At 48.6% G+C, this 26,165-nt stretch overlaps 2 protein-coding genes across 5 annotated transcripts in view; one reads left to right on the top strand and one right to left on the bottom strand.

The window, feature by feature from the left end:
* Nucleotides 1–3,629, top strand: part of LOC134936770 (WW domain-binding protein 1-like) — a 115,240-nt gene extending 111,611 nt beyond the window's left edge. For both annotated transcript variants that reach the window (XM_063932010.1, XM_063932011.1), the window contains one exon: nt 2,859–3,629. In XM_063932010.1, coding sequence (XP_063788080.1) covers nt 2,859–3,244 — 386 coding nt within the window. In that variant the 3' untranslated portion in view covers nt 3,245–3,629. The remainder of the gene's footprint in view (nt 1–2,858) is intronic.
* Nucleotides 3,630–12,927: 9,298 nt separating this feature from the next.
* The window catches only part of LMAN2L (lectin, mannose binding 2 like), a 56,513-nt gene continuing 43,275 nt past the window's right edge, over nt 12,928–26,165 (bottom strand). For 2 of the 3 annotated variants that reach the window (XM_063932007.1, XM_063932008.1), the window contains 2 exons: nt 21,277–21,396; nt 12,928–15,520 (listed from right to left, as the gene is read on the bottom strand). In XM_063932007.1, coding sequence (XP_063788077.1) covers nt 15,378–15,520; nt 21,277–21,396 — 263 coding nt within the window. In that variant the 3' untranslated portion in view covers nt 12,928–15,377. The remainder of the gene's footprint in view (nt 15,521–21,276; nt 21,397–26,165) is intronic. The other variant, XM_063932009.1, reaches the window with a different exon arrangement.

The following is a 26,165-nucleotide window of genomic DNA, read 5'->3' as shown; positions in this document are numbered from 1 at the left end:
GAAAAATCCAGACAAAAAATTCCAAGTGTCCAAAAAGTTTTTGCGCACTTTCCCATTTGCTCCTCAAGGTAGAAAATTTTGGGAGGAAGCCCCTGGGGTGGATGTCTCAGTCTCTCGCCTGGCAGTGCTGCCTGCCCCGGGGTCCTTTACTATGAAGGATCCTGGGGATAGAAAAATAGACTACCCTAAAATCTATATACACTGACCGGTCATTGCGGGTTACTGGATGACCCATGCCATTCATTCTTGGGCCGCGCAAATTCAGGGGGGTATGCCCTTAGTTACCATGGTAACCCTCCTGAAGCACATTCAGGACACTACCCGTGTCCTCTGTGATTCCCTCAAGGAGATGGGGAACATAAATGCTCGGACGTTGGCCATGGCGGTGTCGGAACGCAGGGCCTTGTGGTTGCATCAGTGGATTGCGGACGCAGAATCCAAACGTAATGTGGAGTCCCTCCCCTTTTCTGGGGAATGGCTTTTTGGGGTTGAGTTGGATGCATGGATTTCCAAGGTTACTGCTGGGAAATCCACGTTTCTTCCCTCTGGGGCCCCGCCGGCGAGACGTTCCTATCCGGGACCGTCTGTCCAGTCCTTTTGATCTCGCACATTTTGATCGATGACCAGAGGTTCCTCCAATGCGGTTAGAAGCACCAGAGGTAAGTCCAGAAAACCTGCAAGTACCAGTTCTCAGGGACAGTACACCAGTTCTGCTTCCACTAAAGCCTTAAGATGACTGTGCCCACCCACCCCGAGGGGATATCGAGGTGGGAGCTCGACTGCGTCACTTCAGCCGCGTCTGGGAGACCTGCCAGGATGCCTGGGTCAAGGAACTCGTTTCTGAAGGCTACAAGCTGGAGTTCGACAGTTCGTGTTCTATGATGCGCAGAAAAAGGGTTTCCCTGCTTCAAAGCAGTCCATTGCTCGTTGGATCAGGCTTACTATCCAACAGGCCTATGTGTCAACAGCCTTACCTGTTCCTAAGTCTCTAAAGGCCCACTCTACTAGATCAGTGGGCTCTTCCTGGGTGGGTACCTGTGGAGTCTCGGCCTAGCAACTATGCCGTGCTGCTACCTGGTCGGGGAAGAACACCTTTGTGAAGTTCTACAAGTTTGATACCCTGGCCAAAGAGGATACCCAGTTTGGGCAGGCAGTGCTGCAGCAGTCTCCGCCTAGTCCCGCATGTTCTGGAAGCTTTGGGACGGCCCCATCGTACTAGTTTCCCAGAATATCCCTTATGGATGCTAGAGAAAATAGTATTTTAATACCTATCGGTAAATCCTTTTCTCGTAGTCCATAAGGGATATTGGGCGCCCGGCTCAGTGTGTGGACTTTTCTGCAGGTACTTGTTCTATAGTTACCTGTTCAGCCGTTGCTGTTGTTGTTACCAGCCGTTGCTGGTTGTTGTATGCTAGTGGTGTGCTGGTGTGTAAATCTCACCACTCTTTCTGTTATCATGTTCCTTCTCTCATATATGTCCTTTTGGGATGCGGTCAAGATCCCGGCGGTCGGAATACCGACATCGGGATCCTGACCGGCACAATACCGACATTCTCCCTCTGTGGCTGTCCACGACACCCATAGAGGGAGAATAAATTAGTGTGCCGAGCCCGCAAGAGGCTGCAATGCGCTCGCCCCCCTGTCTGGATTGTGCCGGTCGGGATCCTGGTGCCGACCGCCGGGATCTCGTATTGATTCTGTCCTTTCTCCTTCGGGCACATATTTACCTATAACTGCCTGTGGGAGGGGGCATAGATGGGAGGAGCCAGCACACCCAGTGGAAGAAATTTAAAGTGCACTGGCTCCTTTGGAGCCCGTCTATACCCCATCGTACTAGTTTCCCCCAATATCCCTTATGGACTACGAGAAAAGGATTTACCGGTAGGTATTAAAATCCTATTTTTCACTGCAAAAGACGCAAAAAAAGACGGCCACAGCATGGCTCTACTTGAAGGGCTGTTTAGGGTGACTGCAGCAAGGATGTACGAGGACACATCTGTATATGTGCAAGCTCCCTCTGTATTGGATAGAATTGGTTCTATGTGCAAACTCACTTTATGGGGTAAATTTACTAAGGTGTGAGTTTTTTAGAACTGGTGATGTTGCTCATAGCAACCAATTAGATTCGACTTATCTAGCTGCTTCTAGAAGATAATAGAATCTGATTGGTTGCTATGAGCAATATCACCAGTTCTACGAAAAAACTCGCACCTTAGTAAAATTACCCTTATATTGGATTTGCTCTTTGTGCAGTCTCACTCTGTATTGGATGGAGGTGTAGAAGGGGAAGATTGGGGATTTTTGTACTCTGCATCCTATGTTACTTTGCCAGGTTTTCTTCCTACTATTTAATGTAAAACAAAATGTTGCTTTTCTATGATGCAGGTAATAGTTACTTTTACATATTTTCCCCAGAACTGTATAAGTAAGTAGTATATTTTTCTTAATTGCTGCCATTTCTTACAGTGCAGTGTACAGCGGTAATGTACTTTACCACTCGGTCCGTATTATGAACATGTCTAATGCCCAAACAGTAAATGGCAGGCCTCTGTCACTTGGTAGTACCACTGCCAGCACCTGCACACGATGCCTCTTTTGGCTTCCAACCTGTTGGTGATCGGTAGGAAGAAGACATTGGTGCCTTCCGCAGGGAATGGGGATTTTTCCTGGGGCCATCTCTTCATCGGAATCTGAGACATAATGTGACACATCATCGGTTTCTGAGAATATATAATATAATCCCTTCCTTTATAAGTATCCTTCCTCTTGTTGCCACTCGGATGTCAGGGTGGAATGAATAGTTTTTATTGTTGGTATAGATTCTTTTTATTATTTAACCTGCTTATATTCACCTGCAGAACCCTGGCCCAACTGCAAGCTGCCTACCTATGATGAAGTGACACAGGATCCCCCCACTCCCCCACCACCCTACAGCGAGATTCTGGATGAGGTTCCCACAGGTGAAGGGAATCCTACTGAAGCCAGCATCACAAATCTGGACCAAGCATGGTCCCACCACGGAGAACCTTCGCCTGAGGCACAGGGGTCTACAGTAGACCATAGCCAGCCACACCATGACCATATGGAGCAAGAGAGCCTAAGTGCCTTGGAGAGAAGACGTCATGTCACGGGTGACTCTGGGATTGTACTGTGCGATGAGAAGGTGGCGTGCATGAGTGAGAGAGAAGAGACTGCATTGTGTAGAGGTTATATCAGTGTGGATACTGGTGCATCCACTGCATGAGAGGTAGATAGGCTCTAGGGGGTCATACATGATGGAAGGGGCTGTACTCCCCAAGGACATTTACTTACAAGGGCTGTTACTCCAGGGGGAGCAGAGGCCTCGCCAACCCTGACGACCCTCTTTCTTGGCACTATTCTTGCACTGACGGCATCTTCTTGCAGAGCTTTTGCACTTTGTTTTTGTTTGTGAGTGGATTTGATAGAGAATATGAGTTTGTATTTACATTTTTTTTTTTTGTATAGAATTAGACACACTTTGTTATAGACATCATAAGGTTACGTAATATTGTAACTCATCCATCAGTACATGGTCTCAAAGGGGAGAGAGCTATGTCTGCTTATCTGAGAATACGGAAAATAAACCAGCTCATTTCAAACCCTGTGAAGATGGCAGCTACAGTCTGGTTTTTATACAGTGCCGACTTGCTCAGCATCACTATAGAAAGGTTAGTATCCAGTAAAATGGGGCCGATTCAATTGTTTTTGGCTTCTAAAAATCCCAACTAAATGGGACTTTTTAGACGCCCAAACAATTGTCACAGTTCAGTTGTGTTTGGGCACCCATGTACATCGCGCCCAAACAGACTTCAGCTGACTAAAACGGCTAAACCCATCTAAACTCCTGTTTGGACGCCCCAAGTGCCCAGTTTTAACACATTTTTTCTTACACCGCAGGAGGCTGTGAGAAAAAAGGTCAGCCCTGCAGCTGCTGGGCACCTAAACGGAACAACAATTGAATTGCTCTGTTTTGTGCCCCCAGGTGTTAGCCGCAGAGTAAACTATTGAATCTGCCCCATAAACCCAAAGTGACTTATTATATATATATATTTTTTTTTTTTGCAAAGGAGATCTAGGCAAAACAGTACATTATTGCACCATTAGTTCAGGTAGACTGATTTTCATTCATCTGGTCTTTAGAAGCACAGGATACCTGTATTCACAACGGTTACTAAACACAATGAAGAGAAGGCAGCTGCTCTTTTAAGCATTCTACCCACATACCAAGTAAGCCTTGAGCAAACCATTAATATAACAGCATATGCTGTTGGCATGCTTTTCTTGAGATAGCCAGTCTCCTGTGCACATGGCTAGCTATTATTACAAAATATTGATTTGTTTCTGAAGATTGTTGGTGCACATTGATTTGCTGTTAAGGATTACAAATCACAATGGCCCCTGCGGTGCGGTTGTCTATCCCTATATATTAAGAAATTTAATAGCCAGAAACTGAGAGTTTTTAACCCTATGGTTAGACTGCATCTACAGATGAATGCAACTACCACATCTACCCATCTACTGGTCCCAGCACAGACCTGTGTCTGTGCCTTTATGCATCGACAACTTCAGCCCCTTCCCAGGTATACAGCTCTGTATTTGAATGTGCAAGGACTGAGACACCCACTGATGATGCACCATGGTAAATTGCAACAATCCCATGTAATTATGCATCTCAGGTTATAATTACTTAAGTGGCAATCCTATAACCCAAACCATCTCTGTGTGTCTGCATAGTAAAATACATTTCTCTGACGTCCTAGTGGATGCTGGGAACTCCGTAAGGACCATGGGGAATAGCGGCTCCGCAGGAGACTGGGCACAAAAGTAAAGCTTTAGGACTACCTGGTGTGCACTGGCTCCTCCCCCTATGACCCTCCTCCAAGCCTCAGTTAGATTTTTGTGCCCGAACGAGAAGGGTGCACACTAGGGGCTCTCCTGAGCTGCTTAGTGAAAAGTTTAGTTTTAGGTTTTTTATTTTCAGTGAGACCTGCTGGCAACAGGCTCACTGGATCGAGGGACTAAGGGGAGAAGAAGCGAACTCACCTGCGTGCAGAGTGGATTGGGCTTCTTAGGCTACTGGACACCATTAGCTCCAGAGGGATCGAACACAGGCCCAGCCATGGAGTCCGGTCCCAGAGCCGCGCCGCCGGCCCCCTTACAGAGCCAGAAGCAAGAAGAGGTCCGGAAAATCGGCGGCAGAAGACATCCTGTCTTCACCAAGGTAGCGCACAGCACTGCAGCTGTGCGCCATTGCTCCTCAGCACACTTCACACTTCGGTCACTGAGGGTGCAGGGCGCTAGGGGGGGGGCGCCCTGAGCAGCACTAAAAACACCTTGGCTGGCGAAAATACATCACATATAGCCCCCAGGGCTATATGGATGAATTTTAACCCCTGCCAGATTACACTGAAAAACGGGAGAAAAGGCCGCTGAGAAAGGGGGCGGAGCCTATCTCCTCAGCACACTGGCGCCATTTTCCCTCACAGCTCCGTTGGAGGGAAGCTCCCTGGCTCTCCCCTGCAGTCACTACACTACAGAAAGGGTTAAAAAAGAGAGGGGGGCACTAATTAGGCGCAGTATAAACAATACAGCAGCTATATAAGGGAAAAACACTTATATAAGGTTATCCCTGTATATATATATAGCGCTCTGGTGTGTGCTGGCAAACTCTCCCTCTGTCTCCCCAAAGGGCTAGTGGGGTCCTGTCCTCTATCAGAGCATTCCCTGTGTGTGTGCTGTGTGTCGGTACGTTTGTGTCGACATGTATGAGGAGGAAAATGAGGCGGAGCAAATTGCCTGTAATAGGGATGTCACCCCCTAGGGGGTCGACACCTGAGTGGATGAACTGCTGGAAAGGAATTACATGACAGTGTCAGCTCTTTACAAAAGACAGTGATTGACATGAGACAGCCGGCTACTCAGCTTGTGCCTGTCCAGACGTCTCATAGGCCGTCAGGGGCTCTAAAGCGCCCGTTACCTCAGATGGCAAATACAGACACGGATACTGACTCCAGTGTCGACGGTGAAGAGACAAATATGACTTCCAGTAGGGCCACACGTTACATGATTAAGGCAATGGAAAATGTTTTACACATTTCTGATAATACGAGTACCACCAATAGGGGTATTATGTTCAGTGAGGAAACACTACCTGTAGTTTTCCTGAATCTGAGAAATTAAATGAGGTGTGTGATGAAGCGTGGGTTTCCCCCGATAAAAAACTGATAATTTCTAAAAAGTTATTGGCATATATCCTTTCCCGTCAGAGGTTAGGGTGCGTTGGGAAACACCCCCTAGGGGGGATAAAGCGCTCACACGCTTGTCAAAACAAGGGCTCTACCCTCTCCTGAGATGGCCGCCCTTAAGGATCCTGCTGATAGAAAGCAGAAGGGTATCCTAAAATGTATTTACACACATACTGGTGTTATACTGCGACCAGCAATCGCCTCAGCCTGGATGTGCAGTGCTGGGTTGGCGTGGTCGGATTCCCTGACTGAAAATATTGATACCCTAGATAGGGACAGTATATTATTGCCTGTAGAGCATTTAAAAGATGCATTTCTATATATGGGTGATGCACAGCGGGATATTTGCCGACTGGCATCAAGAGTAAGTGCGCTGTCCATTTCTGCCAGAAGAGGGTTATGGACACGACAGTGGTCAGGTGATGCGGATTCCAAATGGCATATGGAAGTATTGCCTTATAAAGGGGAGGAGTTATTTGGGGTCGGTCTTTCAGACCTGGTGGCCACGGCAACAGCTGGGAAATCCACGTTTTTACCCCAGGTCGCCTCTCAACATAAGAAGACGCCGTATTATCAGGCGCAGTCCTTTCGTTCCCATAAGGGCACGTGGGCAAAAGGTTCCTCATTTCTGCCCCGTGACAGAGGGAGAGGGAAACGGCTGCAGAAATCAGCCAATTCCCAGGAACAGAAGCCCTCTCCCGCCTCTGCCAAGCCCTCAGCATGACGCTGGGGCTTTACAAGCAGACAGGGAGGCAGTGTTGGAAGCCATTCACAAGCTGTATTCCCAGCAGGTGATAATTAAGGTACCCCTCCTGCAACAGGGAAAGGGGTATTACTCCACACTGTTGTGGTACCGAAGCCGGACGGCTCGGTGAGACCGATTTTAAATCTAAAATCTTTGAACACTTACATACAGAGGTTCAAATTCAAGAGAAGGGGACTACATGGTGTCTCTGGACATCAAGGATGCTTACCTTCATGTCCAAATTTACCCTTCTCACCAAGGGTACTTCAGGTTTGTGGTACAGAACTGTCACTATCAGTTTCAGACGCTGCCGTTTGGATGGTCCACGGCACCCCGAGTCTTTACCAAGGTAATGGCCGAAATGATGATACTCCTTCGAAAGAAGGGAGTTTTAGTTATCCCTTACTTAGACGATCTCCTGATAAGGGTAAGATCCTGGGAACAGTTGGAGGTCGGTGTAGCACTATCTCAGGTAGTGTTGCGACAGCACGATTGGATTCTCAATATTCCAAAATCGCAGCTGGTTCCGACGACTCGTCTTCTGTTCCTAGGAATGATTCTGGACACAGTTCAGAAAAAGGTGTTTCTCCCGGAGGAGAGAGCCAGGGAGTTATCCGAGCTAGTCAGAAACCTCCTACAACCGAGCCAAGTCTCAGTGCATCAATGCACAAGGGTTCTGGAAAAAAATGGTAGCTTCCTACGAAGCAAAGCCATTCGGCAGATTCCACGCAAGAACTTTCCAGTGGGACCTGCTGGACAAATGGTCCGGGTCGCATCTTAAGATGCATCAGCGGATAACCCGGTCACCAAGGACAAGGGTGTCCCTCCTGTGGTGGTTGCAGAGTGCTCATCTTCTAGAGGGCCGCAGAGTCGGCATTCAGGACTGGGTCCTGGTGACCACGGATGCCAGCCTGCGAGGCTGGGGAGCAGTCACACAGGGGGGGGGAATTTCCAGGGCTTATGGTCAAGCCTGGAGACATAATTTCACATAAATATCCTGGAGCTAAGGGCCATTTACAATGCTCTCAGCTTAGCAAGACCTCTGCTTCAAGGTCAGCCGGTGTTGATCCAGTCGGACAACATCACGGCAGTCACCCATGTAAACAGACAGGGTGGCACAAGAAGCAGTCAATGGCAGAAGCTGCAAGGATTCTTCGCTGGGCGGAAAATCATGGGATAGCACTGTCAGCAGTATTCATTCCGGGAGTGGACAACTGGGAAGCAGACTTCCTCAGCAGGCACGGCCTCCACCCGGGAGAGTGGGGACTTCACCCAGAAGTCTTCCACATGATTGTAAACCATTGGGAAAAACCAAAGGTGGACATGATGGCGTCCCGCCTAAACAAAAAAATTGGACAGGTATTGCGCCAGGTCAAGGGACCCTCAGGCAATAGCTGTGGACGCTCTGGTAACACCGTGGGTGTACCAGTCAGTGTATGTGTTCCCTCCTCTTCCTCTCATACCAAAAGTACTGAGAATTATAAGACGGAGGGGAGTAAGAACTATACTCGTGGCTCCGGATTGGCCAAGAAGGACTTGGTACCCGGAACTTCAAGAGATGCTCACGGAGGACCCGTGGCCTCTACCTCTAAGAAGGGACCTGCTCCAGCAAGGACCATGTCTATTCCGAGACTTACCGCAGCTGCGTTTAACGGCAGGGCGGTTGAACGCCGGATCCTGAAGGAAAAAGGCATTCCGGATGAAGTCATCCCTACCCTGATCAAGCCAGGAAGGATGTAACCGCAAAGCATTATCACCGCATTTGGCGAAAATATATTGCGGGGTGCGAGGCCAGTAAGGCCCCGATGGAGGAATTTTCAACTAGGTCGATTCCTGCATTTCCTGTAAACAGGAGTGTCTATGTGCCTAAAATTGGGGTCCATTAAGGTTCAAATTTCGGCCCTGTCAATTTTCTTCCAGAAAGAACTAACTTCAGTTCCTGAAGTTCAGACGTTTTGTAAAAGGGGTACTGCATATACAGCCTCCTTTTGTGCCTCCAGTGGCACCTTGGGATCTCAATGTAGTTTTGGGGTTCCTAAAGTCACATTGGTTTGAACCACTTGAATCTGTGGAGTTAAAATATCTCACATGGAAAGTGGTCATGTTGTTGGCCCTGGCCTCGGCCAGGCGCGTGTCAGAATTGGGGGCTTTATCCTGTAAAGGCCCTTATCTGATCTTCCAGACAGGGCGGAATTGAGGACTCATCCTCAATTTCTCCCTAAGGTGTTTTCAGCGTTTCACGTGAACCAGCCTATTGTGGTACCTGCGGCTACTAGGGACTTGGAGGACTCCAAGTTGCTGGACGTAGTCAGGGACCTGAAAATATATGTTTCCAGGACGGCTGGAGTCAGAAAATCTGACTCGCTGTTTATCCTGTATGCACCCAACAAGCTGGGTGCTCCTGCTTCTCAGCAGGCTATTGCTCGTTGGATTTGTAGCACAATTCAGCTTGCACATTCTGTGGCAGGCCTGCCACAGCCAAAATCTGTAAAAGCCCATTCCACACGGAAAGTGGGCTCATCTTGGGCGGCTGCCCGAGGGGTCTCGGCTTTACAACTTTGCCGAGCAGCTACTTGGTCAGGGGCAAACACGTTTGCCAAATTCTACAAATTTGATACCCTGGCTGAGGAGGACCTGGAGTTCTCTCATTCGGTGCTGCAGTCATCCGCACTCTCCCGCCCGTTTGGGAGCTTTGGTATAATCCCCATGGTCCTTACGGAGTTCCCAGCATCCACTAGGACGTCAGAGAAAATAAGAATTTACTTACCGATAATTCTATTTCTCATAGTCCGTAGTGGATGCTGGGCGCCCATCCCAAGTGCGGATTGTCTGCAATACTTGTACATAGTTATTGTTACAAAAATCGGGTTATTGTGGTTGTGAGCCATCTTTCCAGAGGCTCCTCTGTTATCATGCTGTTAACTGGATTCAGATCACAGGTTGTACGGTGTGATCGGTGTGGCTGGTATGAGTCTTACCCGGGATTCATAAATCCTTCCTTATTGTGTACGCTCGTCCGGGCACAGTATCCTAACTGAGGCTTGGAGGAGGGTCATAGGGGAAGGAGCCAGTGCACATCAGGTAGTCCTAAAGCTTTACTTTTGTGCCCAGTCTCCTGCGGAGCCGCTATTCCCCATGGTCCTTACGGAGTTCCCAGCATCCACTACGGACTATGAGAAATAGAATTATCGGTAAGTAAATTCTTATTTTTTTATTTGCATCGAACATTGACCGAGTCAGAATCTGGCTTAAGGTCTGGCTTCCCAGACCTTAAGCCAGATTCTGACTCTGTCAATCTCAAACTCGGTCCTCGGGACCCCACACAGTGCATGTTTTGTAGGTCTCACAGAATCAGAAGTGAAATAATTAGCTCCACCTGTGGACCTTTTACAATGTGTCAGTGAGTAATTAATACACCTGTGCACCTGCTGGGTTACCTACAAAACATGCACTGTGTGGGGTCCTGAGGACCGAGTTTGAGAACCTGTGGACTAGGGGTGGGCAACATGCGGCCCGCGAACCGATCCTGCCTGGCCCGCTGTCCCCCACCAGTGCGCAATGACAAGCGGCCCGACTGGCTGAGCCGCTTCTCATTGCGCTACAGCAGCTCCGAGAGGCTGCGCCACTGAGGATATCCCGGTCACGTCACAGGGGCTGCTGACCGGGATTTCCTTTCCGACGTCTCAGGCGCTGGGCGGTGCGGGGGGCGGATCCACATCAAGAAGAGTGTGGATCTGTACAGTGGACAGCGGATCTCTCATGCGGGCAGCGGGAGCTGAGCTCTCCAGCGTGCAGCGGGAGCTGATCTGTCCTTAAAAAAAAAAAACAACTCAAAGGTTGGTAAATTCATAGCTGGCGCTGCCTGTTGAGGGGGGCTGGGGTCCCGAGAAGGGGGAGTAAATAGCAACCTGTGTCCAGGGAGGGAGGGAGTCTGTTTAAAAGCTGCTATATGGGTCCAGGGGAGGGGGGTGGGCGGCATAGAGACTGCCATATAAGTTTAGGGGAAGGGGGGGGATAGAGAATGCCCGATCCCACCCACTCTGCCGCCAGAGCCCAGACACCACCCCCTCAGGTTACACTGAGCGTCCCAACAACAGGCACGCAGTTTACAGTGCAGCCTGACCAGTGACCACCCCCTACCCCTGATGGAGTGTGAGCCGCGGGCAATACTGCCCGATCCCCCTGCTGCCGCCGGAGTTAATGGTGAGCCGCGGGCTGTAATGCCCGACCCCCCTTCCCATCTCCATGTTGCTGCTGCAATTTAAAGCCGTCCTCCTGATCTTGAGCATGTGACCCATAGGCTGTAACGCCCGATCCCCCCGCAGCCGCAGGAGTTTACTGTGAGGTTATGCCCGAGCCCACTCCCCCTCTCACTGCCAGTGCAGCATCTTAAAATCCAACCCACCCCAAAAGCTTATAGTGACCTGTGGGCTGTAATGCCCCACACCCGCCCCCTCTCCTCCCTGCCACAACTTAAAGTCCACCCCCACCAAAGCTGACAGAGAGCCATGTCTGTAACGCCCAATTACCCCCCTCCTCTCAAAGTTGTGTGTAAAAGGGGGTTCTGTCTGCCGTAATGTGTAAAAGGGGGCTCTGTCTGCCGTAATGTGTAAAAGGGACCTCTACCTACTGTGCAGAGTAATTTGAATAATAGAGGCTGTTGTGCAGCCTAATATGAATCTGTATTGTTTTGTGGCCACGCCCCTTCCCCATGAAGCCACACCCCTATATTTTTGGCACATGCCTATGGCGGCCCTCGAATACTCATTGGAAAGTGTTAAGTGGCCCTTCAGCTGAAATAATTGCCCAGCCCTGCCCTAGGATGAGCGGCAATATTGTTGATGGTCGGGGCGATTTCCATTTGCCCTGGACCAGCGGAAATAGCCGCTCCATACCTCACAATATAATGAGTGACACCACGGTCCGTCCTTCGTTAAGACTGCATTGGGTCACACAAGATATCTTCTGATTGGCCATGCAGCATAGCTAACCAGAAGACCTTGCATGTGACTTGCAGGAGCGTGCAATTGAAACAAATTGTCCAGATATTATACCCAACCTGACTCTTCCGGGTTTTTCAGAAGATTGAATTTCCTGAAGATGAATTTAGACATCGCCTCACAAAGCAAAGACAATGTACCCAAAATGGCCATAAAAGTTTAAATGTACTTTCCTGCAATGTAAAAAAAACTAAATTGGTAAAATGTATGGATGAGTGTGCACATTATGTGCCCTCCCCATCTGACAGATCTACCAGTATTTCTGCAGTAACCACATCATTTGAGAGGGTATTGCCCTTTTTCAATTTTTTTTTTTTTATAGATATTTCCCTAGTCCAGGACTTCATAAGGATATCAGCAGTGCAGGGTTGGTCTCTGCTGAGCACATACAAATCCTCAAGAACAACTTTTTTTGAAGTCATATCATTCAAAAGAGATGACCCTCTTACTTCAAATGAGGGTACATGAGTCTGGGGGTGACTGGATGACGAAGATCGAGCACTTTTAAATAGGAAGATTTATAGAGGTGTGATCATGAAAAGCTCTGTAAAGTTTGTATTGGAAGAGACAGACAAAATGTAAAAATAAAATTGGAAAGCCCCTCCTCCTTCCAATTGAGCCCCTGCATTGTATAGGATGAGATTACTTGTACTTAGCAGTGATGGGGTTAATATCCTTGTAAATTACATTAGATGACATACTATATACCAGTGATGGGGAACCTTTGGCACGCCAGCTGTTGTTGAACTACACATCCCAGTATGCCCTGCTACAGTTTTGCTATTTGGCCATGCTAAAACTGTAGCAGGGCATGCTGGGATGTGTAGTTCAACAGCAGTTGGCGTGCCAAAGCTTCCCCATCATTGCTATATACCCTATTGGCTTGGGCACATCAATTGCAAATAATAAGCAACAATTATTGGAACATTGTTTATTGAAATGCACAAGCAGAGAGGAAATAAATGCAGCAGAAGACATTTCCACATTCACAGTATAAAATTCAGTGCCAAACCCGGACAGATTTTCTCCCTGAGTCAGAAATGGATACAATCCCCATGTATATAATACATGTATACAAGAATAAACAGACTGTTTTCCAGCTGTAGAATGAGACCTCTCAGCCCGATCCCAGACATCTTATAAGTGCACTGACCAGCGGATGGTAGTTATTTATTACTGGTTTTCCCCTCATAAATAGTACATGTGCAAAGACCTCTGTAACAGCTCAGTAAGGCATTGACTATAGTAACAAGAAAATAGAATTCAGCATTTTCTAGATGATGAATGAATAAGATTGCTTGTGATGTAGGTAAAAGGCAGCATGGACAGGTGAGCAGCTGGGGACATCCAGAGATAGATTCCATTACAGAACACGGTGTGACCATGTCTCAGTGGGGTTTTCTCACCACATCCAGGCAGGTGCAGCATCCGACCAGTGTACATCTGTAGTGATATGAGCAATGCTGGCCTATATTATGCCACTCACTAACAATCCTATGACATGGCTTTGTATAGAGAATATATATAATAAATAGACTGAGGAATTCTGTAACCATGAGCACAGATGGGAAACAAGCTGTAATAGAATAAAGTGCTGCTCTCACTACTGGACCATACGTGGCGACTGCAGTAATAGATCACATTGCCTTCTGGTAGCCGAGAGCGGACACCAAGGAACAGACATTGAAGGGACTATCATAGCTTAGTGCGGTTTTAAGATATCTCATGTGCAGAAACTCCAACATTTGGCATTGAAGAGATCTGGGGCCGGCGGTAATGCATGTTGGCCGGAGGTGCGGAATGCTGGCCGATCTAGAACGGCATTACATCCAGCCCTGGTATCTTGCCTGCTTCTGAAGCATTACAAGAGAACATCAAATGACGCTCAGCTAAAATCAGATAAATGCACAGTACCAATTCCAGATATTTCAACATAGATTTGTGGTGTGTGAATGAGGGATCTTGACAATCATGTAAGTTACATTTTAGCTATAATTTTCCCATCTTGAGCAAGGAGGTAGGAATTAGGGGACAGGAAGATCTTGGGAGTCAGCGATGTGGAATGTGTGGGAGACAGCAGTGATAGGTGCTCTCTCAGTATATGTATACAGACCCATCTTCAGGTTTCTTCTTAGTCCACTTGCGAATGGAATATATTTTTGGTGCAGCCAAGAATTATGGCAGCATAGGCACTAAGCAGCAATGTGCACTGTAACTGCGAGCAGCTCGGTACCAACATTCTACAGGCATCGATGAGAGACCTGTAAGTCTTACATAGTATTTCATGTCTGAGATGCCACCAGGCGCCAATTCAATTACCCATAGGACTTACCACAGAGTTTTAGCTGCTGGGTTAGGGGCCAGATCGAATCAATTATTTCTTGTGGTAAGCCATAGCTCCCGGGTTACGCACTTGTAGCGCTGCAATCACCACCCACCACTAGCCCAGGAAGCAATAGTTAATATGGATGTGTTCACAATTCAGGAAGGTTTCAGCAGAAATCTGCAATAAATGCACCCTCGGGCAGTAGCTGTGGGCACTTACCCTGAAGCTAAAACCCCACGCCAAGGGAATCAGCCTCGAGTTTATAGGTCACAATTGCCTTCCTAGAAAGGAATCGGTATAGAACAACTGCACTCAGACACAACCACTTACAGTTCTCATCACACAGATGCATTTATGACAAAACAATGCTATTATATAAACTCACACTACCTAGGTTTTGTAAAACAAATAATAGAGCTACACAGGCATATGACACTCGGCACCGCTGTACATGCCGGGATAGTCTTTGGGAAGATGCAGCTTTTTTTTTTATCTTCTTCAGGCAATTAAAAAAAAAAAAACCACAACCACCTAAATTCATGTTTGTTGAGCAAGGATGAGTTTGTTAAACAGCACAAGGAAACCAGTATTAAAATAGAAATTAGGCAGGCACCCGCCCCCCTACACAAAACTGGAGGCAGGCACCCGCCCCCCTACACAAGACTGCAGCCAGACATAATGGGATGATGAACTACAGGCATGAGTGACGTCCGTAGTGAGTAGTGGATGATAGGTTGCATTCTTATAACAGATGATCAAACTGACCGCTCATCTCCTCCGTGTCTATGTGACAGACACACGTCAAACAGATATAAATATGAGAACTTAGAATCTTATACAGATAGAAGTCTTCAGTAGCAGCTTACAAAAAAAAAAAAAAAAAACACAGTGTTTAAAACAAAACCTTTTCTTGCCCCAAGCTGGAAGGACTCGTATTCTGACCCATTCACAGAATGACTCTCCACCCATCCATCCATCCATCGGTTTGCAAGTCCTAGCAGTGCGCCGAGACTCAGTAACTGGCGAGTATCACTACATTGTCAGTAGAAATGCTTACGGCTTCTTTCCTGCCACTTGTTGTACACGATGAGCAATATGACACCAGCAAAGATTAATCCAAATAACGTGAAGAAGACAATGAGGAACAGTGCAAAACCACTCATGGACTCCGCAGGATCATCCACTAAGGGGGGGGGGGAAACAATAAGATTTTACTTACCGATAAATCTATTTCTCGTAGTCCGTAGTGGATGCTGGGGACTCCGTCAGGACCATGGGGATTAGCGGCTCCGCAGGAGACAGGGCACAAAAATAAAGCTTTAGGATCAGGTGGTGTGCACTGGCTCCTCCCCCTATGACCCTCCTCCAAGCCTCAGTTAGGATACTGTGCCCGGACGAGCGTACACAATAAGGAAGGATTTTGAATCCCGGGTAAGACTCATACCAGCCACACCAATCACACCGTACAACTTGTGATCTGAACCCAGTTAACAGTATGACAACGTAGGAGCCTCTGAACAGACGGCTCACAACAAGAACAACCCGATTTTTTTGTAACAATAACTATGTACAAGTATTGCAGACAATCCGCACTTGGGATGGGCGCCCAGCATCCACTACGGACTACGAGAAATAGATTTATCGGTAAGTAAAATCTTATTTTCTCTAACGTCCTAGTGGATGCTGGGGACTCCGTCAGGACCATGGGGATTATACCAAAGCTCCCAAACGGGCGGGAGAGTGCGGATGACTCTGCAGCACCGAATGAGAGAACTCCAGGTCCTCTTTAGCCAGGGTATCAAATTTGTAGCTGCTCGGCAGAGTTGTAATGCCGAGACCCCTCGGGCAGCCGCCCAGGATGAGCCCACCTTCCTTGTGGAATGGGCCTTGACAGATTTAGGCTGTGGCAGGCCTGCCACAGAATGTGCAAGTTGAATTGTGCTACAGATCCAACGAGCAATCGTCTGCTTAGAAGCAGGAGCACCCAGCTTGTTGGGTGCATACAGTATAAACAGCGAGTCAGATTTTCTGACTCCAGCCGTCCTTGAAATATATATTTTCAATGCCCTGACAACGTCCAGCAACTTGGAATCCTCCAAATCGCTAGTAGCCGCAGGCACCACAATAGGCTGGTTCAGGTGAAACGCTTACACCACCCTAGGCAGAAAATGAGGACGCGTCCGCAGTTCTGCCCTGTCCGAATGGAAAATCAGATATGGGCTTTTATACGATAAAGCCGCCAATTCTGACACTCTCCTGGCTGAAGCCAGGGCCAGTAGCATGGTTACTTTTCATGTAAGATATTTCAAATCCGCCGATTTGAGTGGCTCAAACCAATGGGATTTGAGAAAATCCAAAACTACATTAAGGTCCCACGGAGCCACTGGGGGCACAACCGGGGGCTGTATATGTAGTACTCCTTTTACAAAAGTCTGAACTTCAGGAACTGAAGCCAATTCTTTTTGGAAGAAAATCGACAGGGCCGAAATTTGAACCTTAATGGACCCCAACTTGAGGCCCATAGACAATCCTGTTTGCAGGAAATGTAGGAATCGACCCAATTGAAATTCCTCCGTGGGGGCCTTCCTGGCCTCACACCACGCAACATATTTTCTCCAAATGCGGTGATAATGTTGTGCAGTCACCTCCTTCCTGGCTTTTACCAGTGTAGGAATGACCTCTTCCGGAATGCCTTTTTCCCTTAGAATTCGGCGTTCAACCGCCATGCCGTCAAACGCAGCCGCGGTAAGTCTTGGAATAGACACGGTCCCTGCTGAAGCAGGTCCCGTCTTAGAGGTAGAGGCCACGGATCTTCCGTGAGCATCTCCTGAAGTTCCGGGTACCAAGTTCTTCTTGGCCAATCCGGAGCCACGAGTATCGTTCTCACTCCCCTTTGCCGTATAATTCTCAGTACTTTTGGTATGAGAGGCAGAGGAGGAAACACATACACTGACTGGAACACCCACGGCGTTACCAGAGCGTCCACAGCTATTGCCTGAGGGTCTCTTGACCTGGCGCAATACCTGTCCAGTTTTTTGTTGAGGCGAGACGCCATCATGTCCACCTTTGGTTTTTCCCAACGGTTCACAATCATGTGGAAGACTTCTGGATGAAGTCCCCACTCTCCCGGGTGTAGATCGTGTCTGCTGAGGAAGTCTGCTTCCCAGTTGTCCACTCCCGGAATGAACACTGCTGACAGTGCTATCACATGATCTTCCGCCCAGCGAAGAATCCTTGCAGCTTCTGCCATTGCTCTCCTGCTTCTTGTGCCGCCCTGTCTGTTTACGTGGGCGACTGCCGTGATGTTGTCCGACTGGATCAACACCGGCTGACCCTGAAGCAGGGGTTTTGCCAGGCTTAGAGCATTGTAAATCGCTCTTAGCTCCAGTATATTTATGTGAAGAGACATCTCCAGGTTTGACCATACTCCCTGGAAGTTTCTTCCCTGTGTGACCGCTCCCCAGCCTCTCAGACTGGCATCCGTGGTCACCAGGACCCAGTCCTGTATGCCGATTCTGCGGCCCTCTAACAGATGAGCACTCTGCAACCACCACAGAAGAGACACCCTTGTCCGTGGCGACAAGGTTATCCGCTGATGCATCTGCAGATGCGATCCGGACCATTTGTCCAGCAGATCCCACTGAAAAGTTTGTGCGTGGAATCTGCCGAATGGAATCGCTTCGTAAGAAGCCACCATCTTTCCCAGGACTCTTGTGCATTGATGCACAGACACTTTCCCTGGTTTTAGGAGGTTCCTGACAAGTTCGGATAACTCCTTGGCTTTCTCCTCCGGAAGAAACACCTTTTTCTGAACCGTGTCCAGAATCATTCCCAGGAACAGCAGACGTGTCGTCGGGGTCAATTGAGATTTTGGAAAATTCAGAATCCACCCGTGCTGTTGCAGCACTATTTGGGTTAGTGCTACTACGTCCCCCAGCTGTTCCCTGGACCTTGCCCTTATCAGGAGATCGTCCAAGTAAGGGATAATTAATACGCCTTTTCTTCGTAGAAGAAACATCATTTCGGCCATTACCTTGGTAAAGACCCGAGGTGCCGTGGACAATCCAAACGGCAGCGTCTGAAACTGATAATGACAGTTTTGCACCACGAACCTAAGGTACCCTTGATGTGAAGGGCAAATTGGGACATGCAGGTAAGCATCCTTGATGTCCAGGGACACCATAAAGTCCCCTTCTTCCAGATTCGCTATCACTGCTCTGAGTGACTCCATCTTGAACTTGAATTTTTGTATGTACAGGTTCAAAGATTTCAGATTTAGAATAGGTCTTACCGAGCCGTCCGGCTTCGGTACCACAAATAGTGTGGAATAATACCCCTTTCCCTGTTGTAGGAGGGGTACCTTGACTATCACCTGCTGAGAATACAGCTTGTGAATGGCTTCCAATACCGTCGCCCTGTCTGAGGGAGACGTTGGCAGAGCAGACTTTAGGAACCGGCGAGGGGGAGACTTCTCGAATTCCAACCTGTAACCCTGAGATATTATCTGCAGGATCCAGGGGTCCACCTGTGAGCAAGCCCACTGCGCGCTGAAATTCTTGAGTCGACCCCCCACCGTTTCTGAGTCCGCTTGTAAAGCCCCAGCGTCATGCTGAGGGCTTTGCAGAACCCGCGGAGGGCTTCTGTTCCTGGGAAGGAGCTGCTTGCTGCCCTCTCTTACCCTTTCCTCTGCCTCGGGGCAGATATGACTGTCCTTTTGCCCGCTTGTTCTTATAGGACCGAAAGGACTGCGGCTGAAAAGACGGTGTCTTTTTCTGTTGGGAGGGGGTCTGAGGTAAAAAGGTGGATTTCCCGGCCGTTGCCGTGGCCACCAGATCCGATAGACCGACGCCAAATAATTCCTCCCCTTTATACGGCAATACTTCCATATGCCGTTTGGAATCCGCATCACCTGACCACTGTCGTGTCCATAAACTTCTTCTGGCAGATATGGACATCGCACTTACTCTCGATGCCAGAGTGCAAATATCCCTCTGAGCATCTCGCATTTAAAGAAAAGCATCCTTTAATTGCTCTAAAGTCTGTAAAATACTGTCCCTATCCAGGGTATCAATATTTTCAGTCAGGGAATCCGACCAGACCACCCCGGCACTGCACATCCAGGCTGAGGCGATGGCTGGTCGCAGTATAACACCAGTATGTGTGTATATACTTTTTAGGGTAGTTTCCAGCCTCCTATCAGCTGGATCCTTGAGGGCGGCCGTATCAGGAGACGGTAACGCCACTTGTTTTGATAAGCGTGTGAGCGCCTTATCCACCTTAGGGGGTGTTTCCCAGCGCGCCCTAACCTCTGGCGGGAAAGGGTATAATGCCAATAACTTTTTTGAAATTAGCCCTTTTCTATCTGGGTTAACCCACGCTTCATCACATACATCATTCAATTCGTCTGATTCAGGAAAAACTACAGGTAGTTTTTTCACCCCCCACATAATACCCCTTTTTGTGGTACTTGTAGTATCAGAGATATGCAAAGCCTCCTTCATTGCCGTGATCATATAACGTGTGGCCCTACTGGAAAATACGTTTGTTTCTTCACCGTCGACACTAGATTCAGTGTCCGTGTCCGTGTCTGGGTCTGTATCGACCGACTGAGGTAAAGGGCGTTTTACAGCCCCTGACGGTGTCTGAGACGCCTGGGCAGGTACTAACTGGTTTGAGGGCCGTCTCATGTCGTCAACTGATTTTTGTAATGTGCTGACATTATCACGTAATTCCATAAACAAAGCCATCCATTCCGGTGTCGACTCCCTAGGGGGTGACATCACCATTATCGGCAATTGCTCTGCCTCCACACCAACATCGTCCTCATACATGTCGACACACACGTACCGACACACAGCAGACACACAGGGAATGCTCTATTGAAGACAGGACCCCACTAGCCCTTTGGGGAGACGGAGGGAGAGTTTGCCAGCACACACCCAAGCGCTATAATATATATGGGAACAACCCTATATAAGTGTTGTATCCTTATAGCAGCTTAAATATAGTAATATCGCCAAAAAAAAATGCCCCCCCTCTCTGTTTTACCCTGTTTCTGTAGTGCAGTGCAGGGGAGAGTCCTGGGAGCCTTCCTCACAGCGGAGCTGAGCAGGAAAATGGCGCTGTGTGCTGAGGAGAATAAGCCCCGCCCCCTATTTCGGCGGGCTCTTCTCCGGAGATTGTGAGATCTGGCAGGGGTTAAATACATCCATATAGCCTCAAGGGCTATATGTGATGTATTTTTAGCCATAAAGAAGGTATTATACATTGCTGCCCAGGGCGCCCCCCCCCGCGCCCTGCACCCTCCGTGACCGCTGTGTGAAGTGTGCTGACAACAATGGCACACAGCTGCAGTGCTGTGCGCTACCTCAGGAAGACTGAAAAGTCTTCTGCCGCCTGCTTCTGGACCTCTTCCATCTTCGGCATCTGCAAGGGGGGTCGGCGGCGCGGCTCCGGGACGAACCCCAGGGTGAGACCTGTGTTCCGACTCCCTCTGGAGCTAATGGTGTCCAGTAGCCTAAGAAGCCAATCCATCCTGCACGCAGGTGAGTTCACTTCTCTCCCCTAAGTCCCTCGATGCAGTGAGCCTGTTGCCAGCAGGACTCACTGAAAATAAAAAACCTAAAAACTTTTTCTAAGCAGCTCTTTAGGAGAGCCACCTAGATTGCACCCTGCTCGGACGGGCACAAAAACCTAACTGAGGCTTGGAGGAGGGTCATAGGGGGAGGAGCCAGTGCACACCACCTGATCCTAAAGCTTTATTTTTGTGCCCTGTCTCCTGCGGAGCCGCTAATCCCCATGGTCCTGACGGAGTCCCCAGCATCCACTAGGACGTTAGAGAAATTATTGATATGGAACAAACAGCACAGAGGCTGATACTACATAAGAGAAACTAGAACAAGTAAACAAAAGAGGCAGAAAGACGCAGCCTTAAATCACCTCCTGGTAGTTTCATGTTGTCCACACTTGGTATGAAAACCTCTTTGTCCATCTTCTCCTCTCCAGGGGAGCGCTCCACACTGATCTGGTACAGTTTCAGCGAGATTATGTCATGGTTGTCTGCGCAGAAGATTGGGTGGATAGAAAGGTTAACAGGAACTATTGTATTAACTCAATTATAAAGCCTTCATCTGATCGTAGCTGCAACTAAAGAAGTTATATCTGTGCTGCATAATGAACAAACCACCAAAGGTCAGGCGATACGGTGTTAACATGGCAGTGTGTCAGTAATAGTCTCCTGCCCCACAAGTCACCACAGCACTGCAGGCTGGATTACTTTGGAATGGAGCAGGATCTGCTCATGTTGTTTGGCTAAGCCACCGCATTTTGTACCTTGTCCTAGCGGCTGTCTTCTGACAAAAGCAGTTTTCAAAATAAAGTGCAAATGCTACAAAGGCCCTTGGGATAGAACCCCTTTTGTTTTATTATGGGGAGAGGGGAAAGGAAGAGCCATTTCCAAATATTCAATCTGCTGCTTAAAACAACATGAGCTAATTTCAAGGCCCCCCAAGTAGTGGAATGACATGTCAGAAAGGAGCCAGACATTAGATGGCGATAATAATTACCAACATCTTTAGGAAACACAAGTTAACCTTGACTGCAGACTGAATAAACATGAGCTATACATATACGCAGCATAATATTGAATCAGTGTAGCACACTTAGCTGTACAGGGTGGCGAGAGGCTAATAACCAGTAGATGCCACCTATATGGCATAAGGAGATTTATGGTAGACTTACCATGGTTAAATCTTTCTGCGAGGTACACTGGGTTCCACAGGGAATACATCGGGGTGTAGAGATGGATCTTGATCCAGAGGCACCAACAGGCTAAAGCTTTAGACTGTCCCAGGATGCATTGCGAGGCCTCTTCTATATAACCCCACCTCCAGGCACTGTTAGCTCAGTTTTAGTTAACCAGTCCAATGCAGAAGCAGGTAAAAGAGAAGCCAGATGTTAGTCACATAGAACCACATTCTCACGACAGGAGGAGAAGGGACCAGCTGCTAATGCCATACAAACTCAAAGAAGCTAAGTGCGTCAGGGTGGGTGCCCTGTGGAAACCAGTGTACCTCGCAGAAAGATTTAACCATGGTAAGTCTACCGTAAATCTCCTTTTCTGCAGCGGGGTACACTGTGTTCCACAGGGAATACACCAGGGATGTTCTAAAGCAGTTCCTCAAGGGAGGGGACACACCTTAGCGGGTAAAGGAAGCATCCTGGGAGGCAGAAGTATCAAAGGTATAGAACCTAAAGAACGTGTTCACGGAGGACCACGTAGCCGCCCAAGAAGGTCCAACAGACCGAGTAGGGCCTTAATAGAAGCAGGAGCACGGAAGCCCAGCCTGCGCATAAGCTTGTGCAATCACCATTCTAATCCATCTGGCCAAGGTTTGCTTATTCGCAGGCCAGCCACGTTTGTGGAAACCAAACAAAAAAAAAGGGTTCTGACCTCCTGATAGAGGCAGTTCTCTCCACATAAACATGGAGAGCCCTTACCACATCCAAAGACCGCTCTTTGGAGGACAAATCAGAAGACATGAAGGCCGGAACCACAATCTCTTGGTTAAGCTTAAAAGATGACACCATCTTAGGCAAATAACCGGGACGAGTTCAGAGAACTGCGCAGTCACAATGAAACATCAAAAAGGGCAGACAACAGGATAAAGTGCCTAAGTCAGATACCCTTCTGGCAGAGGCAATAGCCAAGAAAAGGACCTTAGCCGTAATCCATTTAAGGTCCACTGACTCAAGAGGTTCAAATGGAGACTCTTGCAGGGCATTCAGGACAACAGACAGATCCCATGGAGCCACAGGAGGGACATAGGGCGTACTGTGGATTCAGCCGCCCTAAGTGAATGTATGAATGTCAGGAATAGACGCAATTTTTCTCTGAAACCACACCAACAAGGCAGATTTGTGAACCTTGAGGGAGGCCAGACTAAGTCCTAAATCCAGGCCTTGTTACAAAAAAGCCAGAAGTCTGGAAATACTAAACTTGTAAGCATTGTAATTCTTAGCAGCACACTAGGTGTAATAAGAATTCCAGACCCTATAATAAATCCGTGCAGAAGCCGGTTTGCAGGCCTTTAGCATAGTTTGGATAACCGCCTCGGAGAACTCTTTGGCCCTTAGGAGTGAAGCTTCAAGAGCCACGCCGCCAAAGCTAGTCTGGCCAGGTACGGGTAGACAGAAGGGCCCTGAACGAGGAGGTCTGGGTGTTGAGGAAGTAGAAGAGGACATGCTATCGATAGACCATGCAGGTCTGAGAACCAATGCCGTCTGGGCCATGCTGGAGCGACTAGAAGTAGTATTCCTCCTCCTTGCTTGAACTTCCGTAGTACCCTGGGCAGGAGTGACACTGGAAGGAACACGTAGGGCAGTCGTACGTTCCATGGAATTGCCAGTGCGTCTACAAATGTTGCTTGAGGATCCCTTGTTCTTGATCCATAGACCGGAACTTTGTGATTGTGTCGAGACGCCATCAGGTCTACATCTGGTAAGCCCCACTTGTCCACTAGGAGTTGAAAGACTTCCTGATGAAGACTCCACTCTACGGCGTGCACGTCCTGACGACTGAGGAAGTCCGCTTCCCAGTTGAGGACCCCCCGGAATGAACACTGCCAATATTGCTGGCACTTCCATCATTGCCATGTGGCTTCGAGTGCTGCCTTGATGATTTATGTAAGCCACCATGGTGGCGTTGTCTGACCGTACCTGAACAGGCCTGTGCCATATCAAAGGCAGGGCAAGAGTCAAAGCACTGAGCACTGCCCGCAATTCCAGAATGTTTATCGCAGGGATGGGGAACCTTTGGTCCTCCAGCTGTTGTTGAACTACACATCCCAGCATGCCCTGCAACAGTTTTAGCATGGCCAAATAGCAAAACTGTAGCAAGGCATGCTGGGATGTGTAGTTCAACAACAGCTGGAGGGCCAAAGGTTCCCCATCCCTGGTTTATCGGGAGGAGAGATTCCTCCCTGGTCCACCGACTCTGGAGAGAGAGTGTTGCTCCAGCACCGTGCCCCAACCCCTCAGACTGGCGTCCGTAGTCAGGAGGACCCAGTTGGAGAGTTCCAGAAGGGACTGTCCCTGCTCAACTGCTGGTCCTGTAGCCGCCAGGTCAGTGACTAGACGAACCTCCAGAGTCAAGGAGATCATTTGAGATCTGATCTGATGAGGCAGGCCATCCCACTTGGAAAGGATTAACCTTTGTAGAGGGCAGGAATGAAATTGAGCGTACTCTACCATGTTGAATGCAGACACCATGAGGCCTAGTACTTGCATCGCCAAGTGTATCGATACTCTTGGGCGAGAGAGGAAGCATCTTATCCTGTCCTGAAGTTTCAGGACTTTCTCTGGAGATAGAAAGAGTAATTGACTGTGTGTGTCCAGCAGTGCCCACAGGTGCACCATGCTCCGAGCAGGGACCAGCGAGGACTTCTTCCAGTTGACGAGCCACCCGTGGGCTTGTAGGAAGTTTACCGTTAGTTGTAGATGACTGAGGAGGACATCATGGGAGTTCGCCAGGATCAGCAAGTCGTCCAGATACAGCAGGATCCTGATTCCCTGACGACGCAGATGAGCAGTCATCACAGCCATGACCTTGGTGAAGATCCGAGGGGCCGTGGCCAGTCCAAACGGCAGAGCCTGGAACAGATAATGAAGGTTGCCAATAGCAAACCGCAGATATTGCCGATGCAATTTGGCAATAGGTATAGGCAGATAGGCATCTTGCATATCCAGGGATACCATATAATTTCCGGGTTCCATGGCCAGTACAATCGAGCGCAGCGTTTCCATACGGAACTTGGGACACTTTAACAAATTTGTTCAGTGATATGAGGTTGAGTATAGGCCGGAAAGACCCATTGGGTTTCGGGACTGGAAACAGGGTCGAGTAGTATCCTCTGCCTCTCTGGGACAGGGGTACCGGCGGCACTACCACTCCTGTATCCAGGAGGGAATGCACAACCAGGTGTAAAGCTTGCGCCTTCAACGGGTCCGAAGGGATAACAGTCGTTCGGAACTTGCAAGGGGGCAGTCTCTTGAAAGAGACTGCGTACCCGTGAGAGATGACTTCTCGCACCCATGCATCTGAAGTGGTCTTTAACCAGACCTGGGTGAATTGCAGAAGTCGGCCTCCCACCCTGGGTTCCCCGCCCAGTTATGCAGCAGGCTTGTCTTGTTTGGAAGCAAGCTGACGGGCAGCCCAGGATTGTTTTGCTTTGGGCTTAGTGGTTTTGGGAGCACGAGTTTGTCTCGGGTATGCCTGACCTTTTGCTTTCCCTTGAGGTCGAAAGGAACAAAAAGTGGTACTGTTTGCCTTCTGTACAGAAGTATTAGTATTTGGGAGAAACGCAGTCTTAGCAGCCGTTAAGTCAGTAACAATCTTATCCAGATCCTCCCCAAACAGGATGTTTCCCTTAAAAGGGAGTACCTCCAAGGTCTTTTGGAGTCTAGGTCCACCTTCCATGCCCTCAACACACAGAATACGGCGAGCCAGGATGGACGTCTCCTGAATGTAGTGGGAGGCGGTGGCAATAGGAGACGGATATTGTCTGGCAGTGTCATATATATCCTGAGGCAGCTCTTCCTCTATCGCCTGAACCCATGCTTCAATAATTTTTGCGGCCCAGGAGGCTGCTACAGTGGGTCTATGTACAGCACCTGTAAGGGAGTAAATAGACTTCAGGCATCCTTCGTCACGCTTATCTGTCGGTTCCTTCAGTGAGGCGACAGTGGTGACAGGCAGAGTAGAGAACACCACAAGACGGGTGACATGGGAATCCACCAGCGGTGGATTTTCCCACTTGTTACACAACTCA

This window comes from Pseudophryne corroboree, chromosome 6 (genome assembly GCF_028390025.1).
Source record: "Pseudophryne corroboree isolate aPseCor3 chromosome 6, aPseCor3.hap2, whole genome shotgun sequence".
Taxonomy (NCBI): domain Eukaryota; kingdom Metazoa; phylum Chordata; class Amphibia; order Anura; family Myobatrachidae; genus Pseudophryne; species Pseudophryne corroboree.
The sequence above is the reverse complement of the archived record's forward strand: the minus strand, read 5'-3'. Positions and strand labels throughout refer to the sequence as shown.